The sequence below is a fragment of the Phaenicophaeus curvirostris genome, chromosome 7 (genome assembly GCF_032191515.1).
Source record: "Phaenicophaeus curvirostris isolate KB17595 chromosome 7, BPBGC_Pcur_1.0, whole genome shotgun sequence".
NCBI lineage: Eukaryota > Metazoa > Chordata > Aves > Cuculiformes > Cuculidae > Phaenicophaeus > Phaenicophaeus curvirostris.
Window position 1 is genome coordinate 34,320,702 of NC_091398.1, and position 26,135 is coordinate 34,346,836.

The 26,135-nt window shown below is 38.1% G+C and overlaps 1 protein-coding gene across 7 annotated transcripts in view; it reads right to left on the reverse strand.

Moving 5' to 3' along the window:
- NCKAP5 (NCK associated protein 5) overlaps nucleotides 1–26,135 on the reverse strand; it is a 418,402-nt gene that overhangs the window by 86,011 nt on the left and 306,256 nt on the right. For all 7 annotated transcript variants that reach the window (XM_069861526.1, XM_069861528.1, XM_069861529.1 and 4 more), the window contains 3 exons: nucleotides 17,822–17,890; nucleotides 12,283–12,321; nucleotides 6,094–6,213 (listed from right to left, as the gene is read on the reverse strand). In XM_069861526.1, coding sequence (XP_069717627.1) covers nucleotides 6,094–6,213; nucleotides 12,283–12,321; nucleotides 17,822–17,890 — 228 coding nt within the window. The remainder of the gene's footprint in view (nucleotides 1–6,093; nucleotides 6,214–12,282; nucleotides 12,322–17,821; nucleotides 17,891–26,135) is intronic.

Below are 26,135 nucleotides of genomic sequence, written 5' to 3' on the forward strand. Positions count from 1 at the left end.
GGTAGCCTTGATCTGAAGAAACACTCCAGCAGGGCTACAGCCTGAAATCTGTTCAGAACCGCAAACGGTGTAAAACCCACGAGCTCACTTCTTATTTTATGCTTTACTGGCAACGTAAATCTTGCACAAAGTTTAATGTACTCATTTAAACTTAATATATCTCAAACATGTTTTAAATTTGTGATTACCTTTTTGTCTCTAGATAGCGTCCTTGAGAAACTTCTAAGCGGTTATCCACTACTGCTCAAACAATTAACAGATCTGAAATTGATTTATCCTTCAAACCACCAGTCCTGGTCCCTGAGTAAGTAGGTATCACTGCAGATAGATACTGTGACACTTGATTTACGTGTATATATTTACTAGGAAGAAAAGGACAGAGTTTCCTCTGGAGCTGAAATTTTTCTGAGTTGCGGATAGGAGTACCCTGACAGTCTGATAGATGCAAAGGAACAAATGTGAAGTAAGAAAATAAGCAGGTCAACTGCAGGAGTTTCAAAACTTCAAATACAATTTGCTGATCTTGTTCTCAACTTTGCCTGCTCTCTGAAGAGCCCAGAGGCACAAGGGCTGGCTTCTGTCAGATGGGAATTAAGCTGCTGCTCAGCATATAACAATCCAGTTATTTAAATATATTTTGGACTGCTGACAAACTGTTTTCTAACAGTGTGTGACGATGCTCAGTTTTAATTTCAAACCTTCAGATACCTTCTGAAATACTTAAATATTTCATATATTTGACTGCTGTAAAGCAATGCAACTTCACTTTTAACCTTCTCCTTCAGACATCATCATGTCTAACGATGTCTGAACCAGAGGTCAGACTCTGGGGCCAGATATTCCATCTCCTTTTGTCAGGTATTAGGGCAATTAATTACCCTCTTTTCCTTCCCATACATAATAATGTCACACGTGCAATTTACCCCTTCCTGCTAAGTTGTACAACTGTTTCCATCTAAGTATGTAGAGCTACACTCTATCTCATATGTCAGGGCACAGTTGTCAGGTCATTAAAAGGACTAATATCAATGCAATTATAACAAAGTAGCTATTACTTAAATTGACCTGATAATTCAGCGGACTCTGCTGTAGCATTATAGAGAAAATTTTAGACATAAAATTAAACATTGTGGACGGTCTATGAGTAATAAATGAAACTAATCAAGCTGGAGAAACACAAGGAGAAAATAGATGTTTCAAGAGTCCTCCCTGCTTTGTTTTGCAGCTGATAAAGTAGAATTTTTATGATGGACATAAAATAGCAATGAAAATATAGTTTAAGATCAGAGGTACTGTAAATCTTCTGATTATAAGTAATATTTTATACTTTTCCAACTATGAAAATTTTATTACTTATTTAATCAAATAAATCAACTCAATAGATGTTGCTACTTGCCACTTTTTAACACTTTCACTGAAGGATTCCTGTATGCTTTATAAAAAAACTGTGATAGAAAACTTCTGGGTGAAATGTGAAAGCAAATCTTCATCCGCAGGAAGAATTCAGCTCACAAACATGTTGAATTTATCCTAGCAGAGATACATAGCAGAGATAATATAAATAATTGCGATATCTATTAGAACACAAATCCTGACCCCTGTTATCATCAGTAATTTTATACAAGTCATCATTTTTGTAAAAGGAGGATACATAATATCAGAATCTGGTTCAACATCAGTTATATTTTCAGGTAGGAGTGGTAATAGAGGGGTTAACTAGGAGGAAAAGGTCTGTCTCAAAACTGAGCAGCCTATATCAGATAAATTCAAAATAATTCTGTGAGACAACATAGCTAAGAAAAGGCAAAACTCCATAATGTGTGTATTTTAGTAGCTTAAAGTTTCTTTGAAGAAAACAATGCACCATTTCGGAAAAATAAGGTAAAGACAGAAATACAGCGATACCGACATTTACATTTGAAAATATTTCATAGATGCTATACATGGCCACGGGCAAAGTAAAAGTGCTTATATCCTCTCTGCATTTATCTTATCCCTTCAGCAGCCTGCTGTATATCAGCTCCACAAATCTCTCTCTGCACTTCCAGCCAGTTTCTCTCTAACCAATTTTAAACCTTAAGTCTATTATTCCCACCCATTTCTCCCACAGCCAGATGAAATGCAAGGTAGTGCACTAAAATGGAGTTCATGGGTTTGAGTTCATGGTTTTCTTTTTCCAAACCTCTCTTGCTATGACAGGCAGAATTTCATCTCTTTTTTAGCAACCACATTAAGTGAGGAAAATAAAGGCTGCTTGGGTAGAAGCTACTCCTCTGTGCTATTTTTTTTAACTAAAACTATTGCTCTTCCTCAGATGGGCTGAGACAGGAACACTTATACAAGGCCTCTTCATTTTAAGAAAGGAGATTGGCTATATAAAGTACTTTTTTTTTCAAAAAAAAAAAAAAAAGGTGATCAGGTTGCTCTTTATTTATCTGCCCTAATACTGGTTCTGTAAAGCACATCCTTCAGCTAGAAAGTCCCCAGAAAGATAGGGTAGTTCTTAAAATAATCTACAGTACAAAAGAGGTGAGGAAAAAAAAACCAAAACACCCAAAGCTTGAGCTCTCTCTTTTTCCTCCTTACATTTTGCATCAGCATTACTTTATCTTTTCTTGACAGAAGTGACATATCCTCTGTGTCACTTTCCCTACAAGCAGTAAGCACACCAGAATTTCTAGTGGCAAAGAACTTCTATGGCAATATGCATAATCGCATGCCTCAAGAAAACATGCATATTTCTTTAAAATACTATTAGGCCCTTTGACTTCATGAGTACTTACACTTGTTGTAAATGCATGAAAATGTAATACTTTTAATAATAGTTTCACAGTGAAGGATTCCTGAAGCAGTCATGAAAGCCCTAATACATGATTTATTTTTTTTTTTTAAATTGGTAGCAATCAGTTTTTCTTTTGATCTGTGTGAGAAGCACAAGGAAAACCAACACAGAGCAGTTGTCACAGTATATGGGCCATCATTCTGCAGTCAAATTCAGAACACAGGTACCAGTCTTTACATTGAACAAAATGTGAATGATCTGATTTCTAAGCAGATGACACTGGAATCATGTATTATTCGTGTAAAAGCAAATATACAAAAAAAAAATTAAAATAGGGCAATGGTTACCTTTTTTTTTGTAAGAAATTTGTTTTTGTTGAACCTTAAGATATCAAGAATGTGTATGGTTTAAAAATAAGCCTTCTCTCTAATACGAGAGTCTTCTAACGTCAATTACAGAATAATCTGATGGCAATATACGATCAAATCACAGAAGCTGATATGCAGAAAAACTAAAACTATTTATTTTTAGCTTATACCTTCTTCTCAAATAGTCTTCAATATTTTTAATTGCATTGAGTGTGAATGCTCCTAGGATGAGATCAGCATGTAAATAAAACTGAACTATATTGTATCAGAAGTACAGGAAAGGTGAAATTAGCACCACGTTCACACAGTATTTGCCCATTCACTTTGATTGGGGTGATGATTTAACAGGAACATCCTTAACCACAGATTTAGGACTCTTCTGTCCAGTGAAGATTTAAACAAATATTTAGCCACTGCTCTAAATCTGGGACGTATGCACTTCCAAGAAGACATAATCCAAACTGTGCTTCAGTGCTGTGCAGGCACAGAACAATACTTGCTTAATTACAGTTCTAAGGAAATATCCTTCTTCAGATTTTACATCACAGACTGCAAGATCGCAGACTACACAGCATTTAGTCAAGCCTGTAATAAAGTTAGAGGATAAATAAATTTCTGGAAACTCATAAAATTACTGTTTTCTTTTTTGGTAAAAATGACATATGAAGCATTTTAACAGAAGCTCTTCGTTTCTGCTGTGCACTGCAACTTGTTCTCTGCCTTTTTTTTTCCCCCTCCAAGGGGATTAAAATCTGTTGATAGCAAGCACAGGGACACAACAGCAAATTTTGCTGCTGTCTGGGAGACCTGGACTTTGCAAATGATCTTAATTCTCTTTTTTTTCTTCAGCCAATACAGACAAAGCAAGTAAAATTGTGTGTGTGGAAATCTATACACATTAGTCCCTGCCAAACTGTGCAGGGACAATGATGTAGAACAGTTTGAATCCCTCAGGAAAACCTGCTAGATCATTTGGTTTTCTTCCACTTGATACAGGCCCATCTCTTTCAACTTCTTTCACAGCTGTGACAGAATTCAGTTTCAAGGAACACAAGTCAAAGCATTGATCCCACTTTTCAGATGCCATCTAACACTTCAATAACATTCACAGAATAACCTTGATTTATTGCTGCTGGCCAAGGAATTGGGAAGAAGAGCCATATCTGTAAAAAACGTTGTGCAATACCAGCATAGATCAGAGTCAGACACTTTGGAAACAGGAAGAAAGAAAAGAAGGAAGGAAGGAAAGAAGGGAAAAAATAAGGAAAGATGGATGGATGGAAGGAAGGAAAGAAAACCAGGAAGAATCATAGAATCATAGAATAACCAGGTTGGAAGAGACCCACCGGATCACTGAGTCCAACCATTCCTATCAAACACTAAACCATGCCCCTTAGCACCTCGTCCACCCATCCCTTAAACACCTCCAGGGAAGGTGAATCAACCACCTCCCTGGGAAGCCTGTTCCAATGCCCAATGACCCTTTCTGTGACGAATTTTTTCCTAATGTTCAGCCTAAACCTCCCCTGGCGGAGCTTGAGGCCATTCCCTCTTGTCCTGTCCCCTGTCACTTGGGAGAAGAGGCCAGCACCCTCCTCTCTACAACCTCCTTTCAGGTAGTTATTGAGCGCAATGAGGTGGAGCAGGTGATGTGACTGTCAAAAGCAGAAGACCTGAGCAATAAAGGTCCATACTGTGGTGGATGCGTCAGAAGCTCTGAACAAATAAAGAGAAGTCAGTCCTACACAGGAGTCTATAAAGGATGAACAAACAGGAAAGAAAACAGGAAGCAAGGGAGAAGAGCTCAGAAAAGTCCTGGCTTAGCAATACCTAAATCAGGATCAAAAGACAGGACAAGAACCTGAGGATAACACAAGAACCCAGATCCCTGCGATGGTGACCTGGCAGCACTCTGCCTATGCTTTAGTGTTTCACAGTAAGTAAGTACAGCTACTTGCCCTCACCTTGGGGATTCCTTTGCCCTTAAGCACCAGTTGGTAAGCAGATTGTGTTTCCTCAATAAACAGCCCGAGCTGATGAGAGTTATAGCAGCCCCCAGCTGTCAGGCTACAGTGCAAGGGCTAGATTTTGCCTTGAGATACAGACGCATGGTAGCAGAGGATTTAAGTAAGGTACACATTTAATATCACTTACCTAGCTGACATGACCTGAATTTCTCCTCCAAAATGAATGATTTTTTCTTCTAATAAGAAATAGCATATATTGCTAGAACCAGAATTTGCCCTATTTTTAGAAACCTGGCAAGTTTTAATTAGTCTTCATTTACTGTTCTCCTAGCTCATGGCCAAATTTCCTGGAACTTCTGCAGAGCACTTCTGCTTCTACAAAAGGATGACAAAGCGATGGATTAATTCACAATAATGGACTTTGCCAAGTGAAAAGGGATACTGGAACATCTCTTATTATTCCAGAACTGCAAAGGAGTGGGAGATGAGTCAATTGGCTTCTCAGCTATAACATACCATAAAATGTTGGAAAAAAAAAAAAATCACTCTAAGCTTGTGAAGATGTACTTAAGTCCTTGTAACACATATGGCAAAAGTTAAATAAATGGGCTGTCTTCTCACAGGAAATTACACCGTTCACCATCAAGCAGAATGTTAAAGAATTCAAGCTTCTCCCCTGCAGAGGGATAATGAACCCGTATAATTCCATTTATCATAGTGAAGAAGCATCTAAGAGTAAGTTACTCTGCAGGTGTGCTCCTTTCTCCACGTCTGCACATAATATGTAGTCATAGCTCATTGGCATACACTTCCAGTTTCAATGGTATTAGATTATAGATAACAGATATTCTTCTATATGAAATCTAACAACTGTCATTTCCTGCTTATTGACATGACCTTAAAAAGTAGAAAAATACTTTATAATTTTCAGAAATACAAAGCTCATAGCTTGCTTTCTGCAAAGACCATTTCCCACCTGAAGAAGGAGGTCAGAAGCTGGTTTGACTCTCTGCTGGAAAAGGACACTTAATGTTCGATTCTGTTGTTCCAAATCAAAAACTCTCGTTTTCAGCTTTATACATTCCTCCCTCAGGTCCTGCAGCACAAGGGAACACAGGAAGATTAGAAAGCAGGTAACAGAAGCACTTATCTCTAAATAATGTCATATACTAAGAAGAAATACATGAACAGGTTCTAAAATACTAAAAATGAGAAAAATGCGCTACTTCGTTTTCTCTGCTTGTTTGATCATCACAGGATAACATAAAAAAAATCTTGTAAAGAGAAACGGTTGACACATTCTTTTGGAGTTTTCTGTTACTATAAAAGTTACTTTGCTAGCAACGTGTTTCATTTTGCAGCCTACACAAAGTAGAAAGCAGCAATTAAGATATGAATATTGTAATACGCATAAGCTAAGCAAAAAGCATCAGTTATAACAAACCAGGAAGAAGTTCAAAGCAGTACTGTGCCTTCAAGGTACTCTTCTGACGTCTGATCCTGCTTTTTCTTGAACAACCAACAAGTCAGCATTACTGGCTGGCATTTTGTGAATGGTCTTCCCCAGTCTAACTTGCCACTGCAGAGCTGGCAAGGTCATAGTAAGATGTGGATGCACCAGACACATGTGGTAATATGATCCTGCCTGACACTTCCAACAAGAAGCCTTGAAATAGGCCATCAGAAGCAGAGGTGGAGTGTAAAATCTCTGCACATTAAGGCACAGGATATTACTGTGGAAACAGAGAGATGCAGGTCTTTTAGCCAAGGCTGAGTAAGATTCATCATGAACAAACCATTACTGTCTTTCAGATACAGCAAATATCTATCTTCAACGTAAGTCTTGCTTGTCCTGGTCACTTGAAAGGAATACAAGATTCTATCAGAAGGAGGATTTTGGAGAGAGAACAGAATCTGACACTCAGCCTTTCAGCATAATTTGTGCAGTTGTCCATTTTGAGGTTCAAGCGCTTCATAGATCAGGAAGAGCTGTCTCCTAATAAAGATTACATATAAAAATAATAAGCTGCAGCCATATCTAGCTGCATTTAAAAAAAGTACATTCCCATATTTAAATTTAGGACAGTTGCTGCCCTGTGGTATTGCCTAGCTGATATTACTTTCTAACATATGAAGGTGGAGAAAGAGGCTCTGGATCCCCATATGCTGTCCTGTCAATACCATTATCAACATGATGACTTAGCCTTATGAGAAAACAACTCAGAGAAGGAAACTGTAGTCATATGTAGCTTAAATTCTTGCCTACAGTTGTTCTAGTCTTCACTGCAACCAGCACTAAGGTTATAAGAGGTGAACACACAACAAAATAAGCTCATCTTGAGATTACCAGAAAACTGTAAACATCTTTTTAGGCATATAGTATGTATTAGATTTTATGATGCTACTGGATGAATGCAGATATTTTCTCTTGATAGTTTCTTAATATTTGTTTTAGGTGGCTGTCAAGTGGCTGTTTAAGTAAAATTGCTGGAGCCTTCCCAATATGACTTCCAAAAATCTTGAGTCTGATGTTCTGTAAAGCCCTAAAGCTTTGATTTCTGTCAATGAGACTTACCATCTCTGGTCTTACACAAGGCAATCTCCATTAGGAAACTGCAAGCATCAAGACCCATCATTATCTGCCTTTCACAAATAATCAGAGAATTTAAAACAGAGTCTTAGCTGTTACAACAGCGTTTAACTTTTCAACATAATTAAGCGCACTGAAAGGGAAAAATGATTCACAGAAACCGACAGTGTAGAAAAAAATTAAATCTTAGCAATGCCTTTGCTCAAAACCTTCCCATCACTTTTAAAACCATAAGATTTATGTGTCAAACTTTAGACTTTCTGTAAAAAGTGAAATATAAGACAGTAGATTGCCCACCCAGATGCTATAAACCGTGCTGACAGTAAAGTCACACATAGTCCAGAGGAGAAATGAGGCACATTAAGATAGCAGTATTCAGGTAAAATAAAGCCTGAGTTTAGAAAGCTGAAGTCCTAAAATTACCAATCAATACAACTACCAAATGCCTGAAGTATGTAGTTCCTCTCCTGTGGGCAAAATGACCAGCTGTTAAGACAGTAATCTCCCAAATATCTCAGGTATTCCTATGGTCTCACTATAGTAACATCTAAACATCTCTCTATTCTTACTTTTTATCTTCAGTATGAGACTCACTCTTCTTCAAAATGGGATTCAATGGCTCATTAGAAGTTCCAGAAATACAGTCCTTTTACTCTGGAGATGCTTATTCTGTTTTAACACTTTATTCACTTCCTTTTAATTTCACTGATGAAAATGGAGAAGAAGCAACTTTCATACAGAACCCAGAGTGAAAAACAATTCTTCCAAATACATTCCTGTGGAGGAGGGTAATACTTAAACAGCAGAAACTCAGATTGCAAAACAATCCCATTAAGAGGTGTAACTCAAATTTTAAACTCTTGATCCAGGTTTTAGGTGGATAAAAAAAAAATCCAGTTCCCAGCACTCCTATCACCTCATGTGATAGAAGTCTTTGGGTGGAAGGAGAAAGAATGGATGCTTCCAGTAAGTATCAAGTCACAGAGGTTCATCTCAAACAATTTTGTTGCTTTTCTGACTTCTTAAATTTCCCAGAGGTAAATTTTTCCTTTAGTAAGAGGTAAAAAATCCATATAATTTTGCTACATAGAATTCTGAAATTTTGTTGTACTGTTAATTCAGCACAAATCTCAACTTAATATAGTTTCTCCATAGTCGCAGTAAAAATAAGTCTCTCATATTAGGGAAATTCTATATGCATTGTAAGAAATTATATACTTGAAAAGTGAGCATTTAAGATAGTAATTCCATTTCAAGGTTTCAGTGACATTGATAAATCACTCAAGCTTTGCTCACTCAATTTGTGTCACCAGAATCTCTCAGTGGAATCACAGTCTTTCCACATACTGCCGAGTACACAGTGCTTTATTCGTTACATTACAACATGTACTTAATTTAAACAAAAATTAGTCCTTGAGGGACAATTTCAAATTCACAGCAAAGCCTACGCAGTGTGCGTTACTGTACAAAATCACTCTTCTCCATTTTCTGAAAGCTCTCAGCTTTTCTTCATGTCTCACTATGCCCCAGAGGTGTGTTATCTCACTGTGCCATGACTGGTTCTGTCTTACTGCTCAGCTGAACGATGGTGGATTTATCTGTTTACCAGTTACTCTTTGGATTCTGATATCTACCTATTTGGGAATGGTGCGAGGAGTCCAATTTCCTCTTTATTGTATGCTATTGTGTTCCTGTCTTTTCTTATAAAAGTAATTGTATGAACGGTGTCAGGAGCACTGTAACAGTTAATATTCATTAGCATTTAGAAGAGTACCCTCCTTTCTCTTTCTCTGGATATTAAATTAGCTGTTATTACTCAGTAATAGGTAAGCAGCTGTTAAATCCCATCAATACCAAGTAAATCACTTTATTAAATGTATTCAAATCTGTTTTTATTGTATCCATACGAACTCATTGGTTCCTATGGGTTTGGGAGGATTCATTACTAAGAAAGTATGTAGTCATCAAAATGTCTGACGCCTTTGTAAAGGGACTCGGGAAGCTTCTCTGTTCACTTGGGAAACAACCATATTACTCTCAAACTGGAGATTAATATATTGAGAATAACCCTCTGGTAAATATTTAATCACATATGGTTTTCTATTACAAAATACGGATAAGGTTTTTGCGTGTGTTAATGTGAGAAAATGCCTCCACTTCCATTTAAGCTCTACTGAAACACAGCTGGGATTTTTTAAAAAATAGCTGAAGTTATGTTTCTAAAAGGTGTTACCGCAATAGCTCTGCAGGCTGCAGTCCTCAGATGATACACAGACCATATAGCAGACGTATACAGTACATACAGGAAGAGTCATACAGCACAGACAGCAGCAGTGCAAGCTTCCCCATACATTATGGTTTGCACAAATCACCTCCAAGCTACACCATTTCAAGTTGCTATAAGGCAATATCCCTCTTCTAGAGTAAAAGGCTTTGTTGTGCATCAAAACCCATGGGATTGAACAATGACACTTTCAACTCTAGTTCGTGGTAACAGCTGTGTGGCTGTTTTGTGGCACCAGCTGTTGGATGAAGAGATCTAGGGGAATAATTATTACTTCTGGACTCCTGATGCTAGCTCGGGCCACAGTAATGTGTTATCTCTATAACTGGCAACTGCACTCTCCAGTGACTTGCATCATTCACCTACAGGTCACCTAGACATCTCTGTCTGCAGGGCAGGATACCCAAAAGCAGACTTAATGGGGTCAGAACATCTCCCTGCACATCTTTAAATGTATTCAGGATGTCACAAAATTGATCCACAGAAAATCTGCTCAGTAAGGAGCTGCGAAGGAGATCCGGCCTTCTCTCTGAAGTGCAGAAGGCCAGATACAACCTCCTGCGCCTCTTTAAACTTCACTCAGGTACAGATAGTTATGGGTGGGGATCTTTGTCTATCCTGCTGTCAGGGCACACACCCCGCTTTTAGGAGTTCAGTTGGCAGAGTTCAAGGTCATTTTGTCACTTCTGAGCCATGCAGCAGCCACACTGCAGCTACGCCTGCACCAAGCCTCCTGCCTCCTTGATCCCGAGCTGTGTCTTGACCCCTTGGCTTGGGTCCACTCACACCTGCCTCCTCCCCATGGACTTGCCCAGCAGATATATGACAAGAGGCTGACCTTGATCACTGCCTCCTGGCCTGACACTGACACTTGGTGCTCAGCATCCCATCTGTCTCACTGTCACCCTTAGTCCCTGCTCATCCCTTTGTGGGAGGCATTCCAAACGATGTTCTGTGGTCCACAACGAGGGCTCTGGAGCCAGTCCTCAAGATCTATTCCAGTACTTCACTGCATTTGCATCTAGAAAGCTTTTGGGCATGTGGCAGAGGTTTTTGTTTATTTTAACTTGGTTTTTCTTGCTGTATTTAAGAACATTATTTCTTGCCTTGTCATTCAGCATAGACAAAACAGTTTATCTTCTTCTTTGCACTATCTGCACTGAAAGACTGTATTTATGTCTCTTTCAGACTCGTCTTTTTAAAGCTAAATGATCCAAAGCATTTTAATAATGCCACATTCATCAAGTGGTCTAGATCTCTCAGAGGATCCTTTCATGAATATTGAAGGGCTCAGAGCTTATTATTATAGATCTTTATATTTTGTTTGTCCCCATCCTACCTCCCTCCATAAAATGACATCATGGAATCATGCCAATTCAAAGATCACCTTTTGTAGAACTGTCCTACCGGTTGTTCCCTACCCTCTCTGGGCCCATGATTATTTCTGCTTTTACATATTACCTGGCTTTTCTCTCTTTAATTTAGTCTTACCTTTTTTTCCATATCATCTCATTATTTTAGCTGCTCATTTTTAATTTGACTCATCCCACTAAGTTCTCTCTGAACAACCATACTTCATACCAAACCATTTGGAGTTTGAACAGAGCCTTCAGACATGACTTGATCCAGAACAGCCTTCTATAGAAGCCATAGTGAATCTTCTCATTCTGCCAGGTTTGCAATCACCCTACAAGAACTTTACCTGTGCAGTACTTCCCTGGCTTACCCACAGGAATGGAGCAGGAGGACACAGAAAGGTTTTTTTAAGACAAAATACACTATCTCTATTGCTGGTCCCCAGCCCACAAGCAGAGTAAGCTGAATTCCCACTCTATATGTGGAGCCTTCTCTTTTACTTGGGGAAGCACAGCCCCATGCCAGGAAGCCTTTCCTTCTACTCAATGTGAGTGAGTGTGCCAGCTATTGACATGCACCATAATTTATCTGGTTTATGTTCCACAGTAAAGGACTGTGGGAACAACATAACTTGTTATAGGTAGGGAATGGAAAAATAAAGGATTTTCAGTTGCTATTGTCTCAATACAAGTAAATAATAAAAAATGGGTATGGTTCCTATACGTTCAAGCCTTAAAGATGTATGGTCTCATGGATTTTCGTTGACTTGGATTACAAAAAACTTGACATTGGGCCTGACATGTGGCAGCCTTGGTAATTAAATGTGTATACATGATTTTAAAAAATGTATACTATATAAGAATATACATGTCTCAAATGAACAATGAACACCTGCAAACTTTACCTTACACCACAATCCCCAAACCACAACTTACCTTTTGAGTAAGTAGAGCCTGAACAACCTGATTAGCTACCTGAAATAAATAAATAAAATAGGTAAACTATGTTATCATCTGTATACATGCATAACAATACCTTCATTTTTGGCTTTACACTCCATTTTGCATCTACAACCACCACCAATTCTAGCATTTTCAGTATTCATTAACATTTTCATCAGATAATACTAGTAAGACATTTGGTTAATTTCTGCCATCTATTTTTTCAACTAGATTAATATTTCACAGTCCTATGTGCTGCTGGTATGCATCAGGGTGGACTGACTGCACTCACTAGAGCTGATTTTTACCAGCTGAGGTTGGAGTCCTGAACATTTTCATGAAGTTTAATTGTTTCTTGATTCAATATTGACAAAATGGTACATCTATCATGACAAGCAGAAACCATAAAGTGCCACAGAAAATTAAAGTACCTACTGTCATCAGAATGTGGTTGGAAGGCATTCACACCACACGGCGTAATTGACTCAAATGAGATTACACACCATTGATTAGTAGAACTATATATTCAACAGGGAATTTTTGAAGTTATTTATTTTACACATCCTTTCTAATTTACATTTACCAGCAGGCACAAGGGCAGGGAAGGGGAGCAAGGAGGGACAGAAAAAGCAACCAAGATAAGATTTTCTGCTGCTGATGTCTAACTTGTATGTTACATTGCTAATGTAATTTAAAACAATACATGCATATGTTATCACTCAATGCATTTGCCTATATTTTTGCTCTTGCATTTAGTGACAGCAATTAGACTTCTCACTCCATGCAGAAAGAGACAGTGGTTATCATTTCTGGTTTGATTTTGTCTTTCAGAAATTATAGTAAAGCATATGCAGACACCACCAAATCTGGACTGATTTTTCTTACTCTTGGCAAATAAAAGAATAAACCCCACACCATTGATGCGAACTGACTTGTGACGAAGGAGTTGAAGCTAATTCATTTCTGTAAATAATTCAATTCTGTTACATGCAAAAGTTACATTTGATTCATACTCTCATAAAATTGCCTCATATCAATTTTTTTTCTCCAAACTGGTCCCTAACTTAAGGCAGCCCATGGAACAATGGTCCCATAAAAAAGCTCTACACATGATTTAACAGAAGACACAGACTAATATTAGAACGGTAATAACCAACAGAAGTAAATATGTTACAGTTTTGAAAAACCATGTGCCTTGCTCTACAGGCTTTCAGGATCTACATCCGACAGTGTCCCTTCTGGCATGCACTTTTAACGTCTGTTTGCTCTACCTGAAAATTGAACAAACCATACAGAATACATTATTTCTTTACTTTCTGACATGGAGTTACTTTACCAAGGAAGAACTAAAAGGTTCTTTGAAGTGTGTACTAGTCACTCGCAACAGAATAGCCTACAAAATTACTCCTATAGCTTTATATATTGCACAGAGGAGTGTAAGTGGCATAATCTTCCAAATGGGAAAAAACTGAACTTGCCCATGCATATGTGACAAATTTTCCAGCTTTGAGTGTATGAAGTTAGGCATCTAAATGAAAGTACCTGTCAGTGATCCATAGCTCCCATAGCTCTCAATAAGAGAGATATGCAACTAGTTTCTGTATAAAATGAGGTTATTTTATTCTAGCAACTTGGCAAACTGCATTGCTATTATCATTCAAAGATTTTAAGGTCTGTATTCTTTGTTTTCAGCAGGAACATAGGTGGGAAGCCTTCAGTGATATGTTCTACAGTTACTAAAATTAATTTAGCAGTCAATACGAGGAATCATATTGGAACTTATGCATCTCAAATGAGGCTGCCATTCCACTCCTACAGCAGTGCTACTGTTCAGATGGAAATAAACTGCCATGCTAGCAGATCTACTTAATTTTTACTCACAGGTATCAAGAGGCACCATGGCTATAAATGAACAACATAAGACAGCACTACAAAACCGAGTCACAATTACTAAAAATGAAGGAAACGGGCCATTGCAGGCAGAGAGACTGACTTCTGAGATGCAGAATATGTGAAATTCCCTCTGATATGAGGCAGAACTGCTGCTCAATCCCAGTAAAAAGCAGGTTGTAAAATGACTTGACCTGTGATTCATGCAGTTAATCAAGGTGAAACAAGAAATAGAATAGAGATGGCTGGCTTCTTGGTCTGCTATTGTGTAAGAGATGACATTGCTTGCCTTCACACGGCCTGCTTTTCCTTTGAACTTAATAACCAAGATTTTTGGGTGAGGTTTCCTTTTGTGGATTGCAATAAAAGAGAAAAAAGAACCAGCTTCACTTCTCCCCTTCACAATTATGTTTACATATACGTGTTATAAAGTGGTCTTAATAGAAAAGGTATAAAATAACGAATCAAAGAAAAGAGACCCTATTATAACACCTAGTACACCTTTTCCAAGTACTGAGAATTTACCCAGCTGCCTTTATCGCATGGTTTCATACAAAGACATTTCAAGTGTACTAAAATGGAAGGTCTTACATTTTATTAAGATCTTAAAAATACAATGCCTTTTTAAGATAACTTTGTATTTTTGACTAGCTAATTCATAATACATCATCAAAAGTATCACCTACCCTAAGTCAAACAACTTTTTGCATGTAAGTATGGTGAAGCTTGATAGAAATCTCAGCTGGCACAGTGATGTGAATAAACATGACATTCCCACTTACCAATAAACAGACAGCTGAATTCCAAGATAGGAAACTAGACTTATGCATGGTAACCTCAGACCCCAAAGGTATAAAAAGACAATCCTGCAATTTGCATTACATTTTTCAGAGACAGAAACATCTGTCTGCAGAGTTTTTCTGAAATTAAATTAGTTCTTTTTTTATTTACAAAGTACTGGAATATTTCAATAACACCTTCTTCCACATACTGTTCTAAGGCTGTTTATGTGTACACTTCAGAGATGAAAAACTACTTTAAAAATCAGTGAATATTTATTGAAATTCATAAAGGACTCACTTCAGCTTGACCCATGTTCTTTTCAGATTTCATCTCTATCAACATAGCAGTTTCATTGAGTTTTACCATGAAAAGATTACAGATCATGCATTTCTTCAAGTCACAGGTGCAACCATTCACACAATATTAAATGCAGGACATCATATAAATGAGAAGATCTATGTCAAATAATTGAAAAAAAAAAGAAAACGAGAGAAAATAATGGCAGGCATAGTTTTAAAAACTCATCTCTCGTACCTTCCTGTCACATATAGACAGAAAAATCACAGTGGTTATTTTTACTTCCTTCATACGCAGCTTAATGGCCACCACCACCTCAGCAGAAGGCACACTGTGCCCTGCAAACGTCCTTATCATGTTGCTGGAGAGCCCTGAGGGACCGAGCAGGGACGCTATTGCCAGGGTAGCCAGATTAAATGATGCTTCAGTGCCCTGAGCAGAGCTTGTCTGTACCCAGGGGAGGTCAGCTGCAATGTGAGGATGCTCAATGATGAAGGAAAGATGGCAGCATTCTCCCAATGGTTATCAATGTTCTCAACTTTCATTATCTCAAGTCCCTGTCAAGCACCCCAAACGTGTAAATAACCAGAATGGGTAAGTATCAACTTTGGAGGTAAGCACTCTTTGTGTATCAGCCCAAGAGAAGTTCAACAGACTCACAATTAATTGGTCTGCTGAGGCAAAATTAAAATACTGGTTGTAGTGGGCACTCAGTATTTTTGGTAGCAGGCTTAGTTGTCTCAAGTTTGGGTGTGATCACAGCCTCATTTTCTCAGGAAATTCTGTGTTCTCAGGAACACAGAACAGAAGTTCTCAGGAACTTCTGCCTTTAAACACAACAGGTCACCCTGGGGCAGAATGGAGGTGCAGAGGATACATCTTTTATCCCATAAAAATATTTATGGAAAGTATTTTGTTTTCTTAAGATCTCCAGTGGGAATCCCTGTTTGAAAAGAACTTTGTCACATACAACACATCCTCAGAAGACTCTGACTGGAAGTGAATGCTTTCAAAATCATTGGTTGGGTTATTCACTAATTAAATTTATGTCTTATCTCCTATTCTTTTTATTGTCACTACGACAAAGTAGGGTCAGAACATATGATCTCTTGTGAAGGTCCACCAAGGTGGGTGCTAATCTGGGACTCTTGCAGAACCTGCTGTTATTAAATATGGTTTTGTTCTCTGAGTCACTGGCAATAACTTCTTCATCTCAGTGATGAGAAAGGTTAGGTCTGATTTTGTGTCAGCTAAAATGCTGGTTACACTGCCACTGCCAAAACATTGTGGGGGCTGAAAGGGGAGGGAGAAGAAAAAAGTTATGCCAAGCCATGGGGAAGGACGCTGTGCGCTAAACAGAAGACCAAAAAAGGAAGAAGATAAAGAAGCAAGAAATAAAGCAGGGAAGAACAAAACCACAGGTGTTGAGAAGCATTTTCTCCTGAAAAAGTTGACACAGTGGGAGAAGATGGATACAGCTGTGATAATATGTACGAACTGAAAACAGACAACATAATGTTGAAGATAATAAACTTCAGAGCATAGTTTGATATAATTATTCACTCTTTAAACTGCAACAGCATGTGAAAAACACAACCCTGGATCAGAAATCCATTCTCTTACTGCAAATACAATAAAAACCTATCTTCCGTCCTTAAAATCTAGCGTTTTGCTGGAATGGACAGTTATGGTGCTTTACTCATTTCCAAAATGAATTATATAGGTGGATTTTGTCCTAGACAATCAGAAAATAATTTTAAGTTAAGCTCTGTGATTTATAAACTTAGCAATTATATAACACTTTCATCCTTATTACCCAGCTATCCAAATATCATATAAGTGTGCACTGAATGCAGTGGCTCAGGCCAGTGCAGACCAAGGCTCTGCTGGTACTCCTTGAGCTAGTAAGTCTTAAAACTATTTTAAGCTCTTATGTATGCTGAATAGCCTTATTTCAGGATAAATGGGAGCAACGTGTAAGAATTGGTATACATATGGAGAAAGCTGAACACAACAGGAGATACTAGATATTTCTGGAATGGTAAGAATGTGTGTGAATTATACTGCAGGTGTAACTGGAAGGTCTGATCAGAAGCTGAGCTGTGAGGCAACAGCAAGATAAAACCCAGTATAAAAAGCGGTGTATGTAAACCTAATAGGTTGCCGAGAGACTAAATTCCCTGGTTACAGAATACGTTATATAGGAAATCTGGAGGTTTTTGACAGAAGACACCATTGCCACCTGTGTTCCACCCTACAGAAGAGTACACAAAACCTAATGGGAAAACCATAATTTTCTCCTCCTAATGAAATCAAACCAGCTCCAGTTATTGGTCACAGAGATATGAACTTTCCGGTGAAGAGATGTGGTCAAAACAGGATTTACAGCAGAGGTCATGCAGTACAATATCTATGACTGCCAGACACATGTTCTTGGCATTAATTAGAATGAGGTAACAGCAGAAAATTGCAGAACAATGTCAACCTTGTAAGAGAGGGAGAGATTCATTTCTATTCATTTAATTATAGTACCAGGTAAGAACAACCTTTTTATCTACCTTACCTCATCAAGACATCTTTCATACTGTTCTCTCTGATTTTCATTTTCCAGAGCCAGTGCTGAATTCTCTGCCTGCAGTAAAACAGAACAAATAAATAAATATGTAAATTAATCAACGGGTATCTTGTACTACATGACGATTCATAAAAATTCTCAGGGTGCTTACTTTGTGCACCTCTTCATGATCCAGAATAAAAAGCACCATATGATTAATTTTGCTACAAGCTGCTATTTTGAGTAAAAACAGAAGCGACATTCGTTTATGAGATTATTCACACCATGCATTACAATTTAGAACAATATCAGAACAGATATCCCAAGTATGTGTGCGATCACATCTTGTCAGAAACAACAAAACTGGCAATGAAACATTATAGAAGACACTGGTACATCTTTTTTCCTCCCCTTTTTCAGTTTAGAGTGAACTTGTTCCCTGAAAAAGCCACTTGGAAGCAAAAAGAGGCAGCTACTATCAAAAGGAAACAAAAGGCATCTTATGTAAACCTTTTAAACCTTTCAACTGTTGCAGCTCTTCGTTGGCCTGGCTTCTGCAGTGGATAACTCCAGATGCTCCGGTCTCCCAATAACTAATTTGTGAATTACAGCTCTTAACTGAACCAGATAAATTTATCAGTCCTCACTTAAAAAACAATTCCTGTCATTTCAAGACTGAGATGTTTTACTACACCTAAATGCGATCTTAAAATCAGAAAGCTTTTATCTCACATATGTCAATTTATATATAAAAAAGTTTCCTGTATAGTAGTGCCTTTCATCTACCTTTAATTTCCATTTCACTCATATTCTTACATAGTGCTAATTGCAAAATGGCAGTCTGGTGTGTTAGATCACAGTAAAACTATGTATCTTTTATACATCGTGACTTGACTTTAAGAATCCTTTCAGTATGGGAGTAGGAAAATCTCTAAAGTGTGCTGCGCACAGTTGCATCAGAGCAAGTTTCAAATAGGCTTTTCTTGAAGACTGAGAAACTAAAACAATATATAAAACTCTACAAGTTAAAACTAGCTCCAGAAACCTCTCTGCCTCTGATGCACAACTTCACATCACGTAACCGTAACACAAGAATCAATGTATTCATGCAATTTCAACTATTATACGGTTTACTTTACATGCTACACTTTAACCTTCTGTCAGCCCATAAAAGTTAAACAAACGCAGTTTCAAAAGAATAATGGTTATAAAAACCAACAGTCATAAATATAGTTAACATTCGTAATTTTAGAGAAAAATTTAATGCAATGAACTACACGGAAAGACTCTGTGGAAAGATGTGCAGTTCTCTCTTCCTTGTTAAGAAAAGTCAATGATTCAACAATACGAAAATCCCGAAGTCCAATAAATGGATTCATTAACTGCAATTTCAAATTCAACTGAACCCTAAAAGTAAGATCAGGAAGAAAAAGTAAACTTACATAATTATCCAGGATATTGAAAGGGAGTAAAGAATAAAAGGGAGGTAAGAAACAAGGGCATACAAAGTTTACTTATTTACAATTCTAAATAAACAACTGTATGGAATCAGTGCTTTATCTTGAGGGTACAATCAAAGCCAGTAAAGGTGGTAAAATGCTCTGCATCATATTTTCACAATGTCACCTACCAATGGAGTCAACATATGGCTATAAAAAGTCTATGGGTGATCCTGCAGAGAGCACCGCGAGATATGGCAGCAGAAAGTACAGATGCAAAGTAAGTAGCAAAGTAGAAGCAGAAGCTGCAAAAGCACAAGCAGCAGTAAGAAACCAGACGCTGGAGGGTAAATAGTCCTCCGCACCAGAGAGGCTACCATATACGGTTATCAGTTTGCTTTTACAGGACACATTCCTGCAGACTGATTGATAAAAATAAAGAGGTTATTGCTACATGAAAACCTATTCCTACGAATTAAAGATTTTAAGATGTTCTCTCTATGGATATCACCCTAAACAAATTATTCTTTCTGTTTTGAAGCAGTCGTTACAGGATTAGTCTGCACAGCCTTTAACTGAGGCATGCTGCTATACCTATGGCTTTAATTTTTTTAAATTTTCATCTTCACCAAAATAAAAAGATATTGTATGATTTTATCCCAGAACAGTTTGGGCAGACGGCTCCCATATAGAGATGTCTAAAAGAACTACAACACATAGTTGTAGTACTCAAAATGGCCAGTGAGCTCCCTGAATTTCTCTTACTCCATTTTTTTTAATGCTGTGAGGCTATAAAATGGAAGCTAAGTCTTCTTGACTCTGTTAGCTGAATTTCTGATTTTAGTGAGCTTTTAGAAACAGGCTACCAAAATTAGGAAATCAGAACCTGACAACATTACTCATAAATGCTACGTTTTCCCTCTTATCAAGCCCCTTAGCACCTCAAGGGTGCTAAGGGGTATGGTTTAGTGTTTGATAGGAATGGTTGGACTCAATGATCCGGTGGGTCTCTTCCAACCTGGTTATTCTATGATTCTAAGCCACAGTAGAAACAGCTCTGTAATAAACTCCTTTTTCATGCAGAGGCTTCAAAAGTGTAGTGAAAGGATGCAACACAGTCAATGTTAGCTTGACTTGTGTGTCTTGATTGCCAAAAAAATCATGCTCATTTATTTGGCATTTTTCTGATGAGGACAAGACTGGGAGGGTACACTTGACTGGCTTTGCTTAAAGATCCTTTGCCAGTTCCCACAACATGGGAGAACCAGCACTTGATATATTAAATCACTCTATACTCCATATTTGATGATAATCCCCATTTCCCCAGAAGTATTCATTTGGAAAATTTTTAATAGCACTTGTGATCTCAAACTCCTGCCTCCTAATTCAAACCTCCATTTATTTAGCAGAAACCACTGGGTTTTGATGTTATTGTAAATCTGCTTAATTTTTGCTCAGAGGGATCTGCCTACCTCCAGTATTGCATATTCTAGGCATCTTTTGCCAGTTAAGCAAAGTAGGTCTCCTTGGAGGAAACCACTATTACATTTTATTTTCATTTTTATTTTCAGGCTGTACTTATGCTAGGATAAGCTGCAATAAGAAGCCCAAGATTCTCACAGCATGAGAGCTATTGAACACTTACAGGCACCTAGAGGCAGTGGGAGAGAAGTACTGACCCCTAATGCAGTCACTTCTCCCACACATAACCCAGCAGGGGACGATGCAGGAGAAAACCAGGTTACTCGGAACAGTACTCTCTTAGATATCAACTGATTTCTACAGTGATTTCTAGTTTTAGATATAACTGTCCTCTAGGAATTTATGTATATTTTCCATTACATATAGAAATAAACCGGCTCTGTCCTCAGCCTCACAAATACTCAAAGTGATGCAGCCCAGCAAATCACTCCCAACAAGTGACATTCAACCCCTCGCCTATAGGCACAATGGTGGATCGGCTCTCAAAGCACAATATTGTTCAGTCAGCCAAAAATAACCAAGGCATAACTTACCATTAACTCATAGAGTCATGAATCACTAAGGTTGGAAAAGACCTTCACGATCATCAAGTCCAACCGTCAGCCCAACACCACCATGCCTACTAAACCATGTCCTGAAGTGCCACAACTACGTGATTTTTGAACATCTCCATCGAAGGGGATTCCACCGCTTCCCTGGACAGCCAGTTCTAGTGCTTCCTAATGTAACATTGCATGTTGCTTTTGGAACATTATAGATTTGAGGATTCTTCAAATGACAAAACAGAGATATTTCTTAGTTCCAATTTGGAAGAAAGCATTTGCACAAAAGTCTCTCTAAACACTGGAAAACTTAAAAGTTTCTATCATGACTTGGATAATGCTAAACAGCCTCCAACTGCCTTCATTATAGACAACTTTGTTCTGAATTGTGAGGCTGAGTTTATGGAAAATCAATTTGAAAATAAAAACTTCAGACTACTTTGCATAAAGCAGAGGTTGCCTTGTAGTGATACCATTGCCAAGATACAGTCATTACAAAGGACTTTGTCAGGTCTGATTTTAATCCCCTTCTAAAGGTGGAAAACATAGCCCTAGTAATGATGAAGATTACTGTCAGGTAAGAGCTTTCTCTCTTCTTCACAGATGTTGAAGAACACTCTGTTGTCTCCCACGAGGCAGCTGTTTGCACCGTTTCATTCCAGGCTCGCAGCAGACAGCCAGACTCCTGATGCACTGAGGTCCAGTACAGTTCCCCATGAAGTCAGTAAGAATCTGCTGTTTATTTCCCATGAATGTAGCCACAAGTCAGGTGCAATAGTACAAACTGTATTTGTTTCACGGTGCACAATGTTTCCTTAAAATTTCTTTGTGGTAAGAGGAAATTCCTTGGTTCAAGACGATTCGTTCATTGTGCTATTATTGAAGGAACAAGGAGAGTGACAGCAGCCTTGGCCTTTTTCATGTTTCTATAAACGTGTTACATACTGGACCAGTAAAGGCAGGCCAATTCTTCGTAGTTTTTAAAACAAATTCTAAAACGGTCACGGTAATGAACTTCAGAATACCCTTAACACCAACACATGGGAAGCATCCATTCAGGCAGCACAGCCACCTAAACTTTAAATTCTTGTGAAAACACATCTTTATCTGAAGTCTAAAATACATCTCAAATACATCCTTAATGTGGTCACATTTACTTCTCTTTGTTAACGAACAGCAAAAGACACTACAGGTCTTTGCATCACAGGAGCAAAAAAAACCAAAACAAAACAAATGCAAGTCCCTCTGCTCTCCTGCCCCAAAACAGAGGGAAATGTCTATCCAGAAGTATCCATTATCAGTAAGATGTGAGCCAAAAAGTGCTCAGCTCCTGTCCAGCTCACAGTCCTTCTTCCCAGTCTCATTGTGCCAAATCTGAGACTTTTTGAGGAGTTCAGTCCTCACCTGCATGCACAGATCAGGGCACCTTTTAGAGAAATAACAGCACCAGACTACAAATAGCTGAAATAAACGTAGACTGACATTCCTACGTCGATACAGATATTTAGGATGATTTCTTCATTCTCTTCCTCTTCCTTTTTAGTCATTTTAGAGAGGATCATTACTTTGGCTTAAGGACTGTCTCTTTACTACACTCTGATCGACATTTACCTGTGTTTGATATAAGTGGCAGACACATTCTCAGGCCTGAGAATGCCATGAGATATCCATGTGTCCTCCAGACTTGCCTCTCTAAGCGGCACTTGAGGACAACTTTCACTTAACACCTGTAACATCCTGCAAAAGCCACTTCTGTGTGCTGCTTGTAAAAGCAAACTAAAGTGTTTAAGTGGTGTTTGAAAGTAAGATTTGGGTTTAAATCCCTAAAGGGTTTTTTAAAAAGCTCAACCTTTACCTTTCTGTGCCTTGACTTATTAAGTCAAGAGAACAGGAACAACAACACTTTGTTATCTAGCAAGCCTGTTCCAACAATTTATGAATTAGGAAATATTTGGTGCATTGGAGTCTTTAAGTGAAAAATTATTTCATGTACCTATTAAGAAGTCTTCAGCAAACACTCCTCTGGACTTTCATATCCACAATTAAACGAATTAAAACACTGAATTTTCTACTAGAATGCATGAATAAAAGAGAAGCACATACAAGACAGTTTTCCTTATTCAACCATTGTTGAGTTGAGACAAAACAAAAGAATAAGAAGAGGAAGAGAGAAGAAAAGGAGAGTAGTATGCATTTTGCACTACAGGAGAAGGAGACCATAGAATCATAGAATGGTTTGGATCAGATGGGACCTTTAAAGATCACCTAGTCTACCCCCCTGGCATGGGCAGGAGATGAAGGTCTAAAGGTTGTACGTCAAGTTAGCAGCTCAACATGCTCTGAAGGTATCATCAATAAAGGTCAAGAGGAACAAAGTTATGACAGTGAACTTTAAAATCCCTGACAGAACACTGCAACACGGTTACCATGTGCACTTCTTTGTTATTCATACTAAACCATTTGTCCATTTATAGAAAGCTTTATTGATTTACACAGACACTCATTTGTCATGCCCTGTGCAGTGCATTAATAGCTGTCCAAGCACTTTGAATGCACTCAGCAATTTTTTCCTGCTTTCAGCTTCTGATTTTATATATTTTTCTGGTCACAGTTTCATACAGGGCACATGAGAGGTCAAAACCTAGGTCAAAGCCTGCTGTTGGCAAAGCAAGAAGTAATGTTGTTGCAATCTTTTCTTAGGATTAATATTGTCTTTCCTTAAGATTTCCTTTTAGCTCCTTACGGCACTTTTTTTTGGTAAACTGCTGCTGTTCTAGGAAGGTTTCACCACTTGGACAATCTGCATATCTTTGGTCACAGGCCACTCTTTCTATTATTTTGTCCAACTTAGACAGAAACATTTGTCCTTTGAAAGACTAACCCAACAACTTTTCAGAGAAAAGTGTAGCAGCATAGTTATGCTGGTGAGAAGTACTGAAAATTACATTTGTGCAACATAATTATAGTGACAAAGCTGTAATTTAATTCTAGCACTATGAAAGCATTTCCACTGGCTACTTTCCAGTTGCTTTTATACTGCTATAGACAGCTCTCTGCAAGGAGTAAAATTGGAACCGCACCTCACGACCTGCCTGTCAACATTTGGATGTTTCCACCTCCTGCTTTATGCTTTCCACAACAAAACAACACTGGAGAAACCGCAGAGCATCTCCCTGCTGAACTGCAGCCCGTGTGCTACAGCTCTGCTCCCCGGCAGTAACTAAGACTGGAGAATTCTAGCTACTGATGAAGCAAGCAGTGCACTCAGCAGACTAATACTTGACAAAATACTACTTTTTCAAATATTCTAGTCTTAACTATTCTGAGTCATGGAGATGAGGAGAAAAAAAACAAAGAGGAGAAAGTAGTGATATGACAACTTCTCACCTTTGTGTCAAAACACATGCACCCTTAGCCTTCTCAATTGCATCATTCACATTCTGGTCAAACACGGCATAAAAGCAACACATATGTTGTGGTAAATAATAACATCCAGAACCATGCAAGTGTTAATTATAACTCTTTCTACCAAAACGCCATATTAAACCTTACTGGGTAGCACTGGTAGGGAAATTCAAAATTTCAGTAATACATTTTTTATTTCTTTACTAGCACAAAAATACAGTGAGAGCAGAACAGGCCACCAACAGTTCTCACAAGCAGTCTGTCCCCCAGACACGCTACAGCTGTGCTACCAACAAAAAGGGGTTGCAGCCTCACAGACAGCAGTATAATCTTCTCCATCTAACACCTACTAGAAATCAGGAGATATTTACTCAACATCAGAAAGCTAATCTCTTTAAGATCGCGTAAAAACTTGGGCTTGAGTGTTCCTAACAACAAGAAGCCCAAGATCCGTGCAGCTGCATGTGATGACTTACAAATTATTGATAAGCTGATTCATGTATTTAAACATGAATTTACACTGGAAATTATGTAACAGATATAAAAATTGTATGGATTTCACACTGCCAAAGATCAGAAAACAAGATTCTCACATTTATCTGCAGACCTGCAGCAGATCACAGGTATCGACTCTCACCCAGGGTCACATAGGGCTCATAACCACACATCTCTGTTCTTACCTCTCAAGTGTTTCCCAGTTCATGAGAGGAAACAATGGGTGTCCAAACTAAATGAAAGCCTCCTTTAAAACATATGAACTTCAGGAGCTGAATCAAACCACACCCAAATGAGATTCCTATGCTGCTGATGAGACTGTCTCCTAAAAAAGACTAAAACTATCCTCAAATTCCTGGGAATTCTACTGTGAAGAACTTTTATCTTTCTTTTTTATTATTATTTTTCAGAAGCTGAAGCTGGAAATTTCTAACTGGTTCAAGAATGGCAATATTCGTCTATTTTATTTTGGTTAACTCTAAAGTAGTTCAGAATGACAAGCCTTTAAAACCTTCAACATTTTCCCTTCTGACATCACAGAAATGTCTGGAGCTGACATTTTAAAGAGAAGGTTAGGAATAGATCTAGCAAAGCAGACTGCATTATAAGCCTAAGCTTATCTTCCAGCAAAGAAATATCTAGGCTACCAACAAATATATCAAAAATAGCTTTGCATGCTTAGTTGCATGCAAATTGCAGCAAACAGCAAATTCTACCATTATGTACATAGATTATAATAGACTTACAACATATCCACACGTAAAGCACTGTCAATACAGGATTTGAAGGAACAGGTTAAAATTATGAAGGATCCCTTTTTTCTTACCCCTAGGATTCTACCAAATAATCACATATAAAACATTTTTTGAGGATGAGGACTAGAACAGGTGTAAATAAGCAGAGACAGGCAGCATAAAGCTGTGTTATTTGCTGAAATTAAAGTCATACACACTACACATG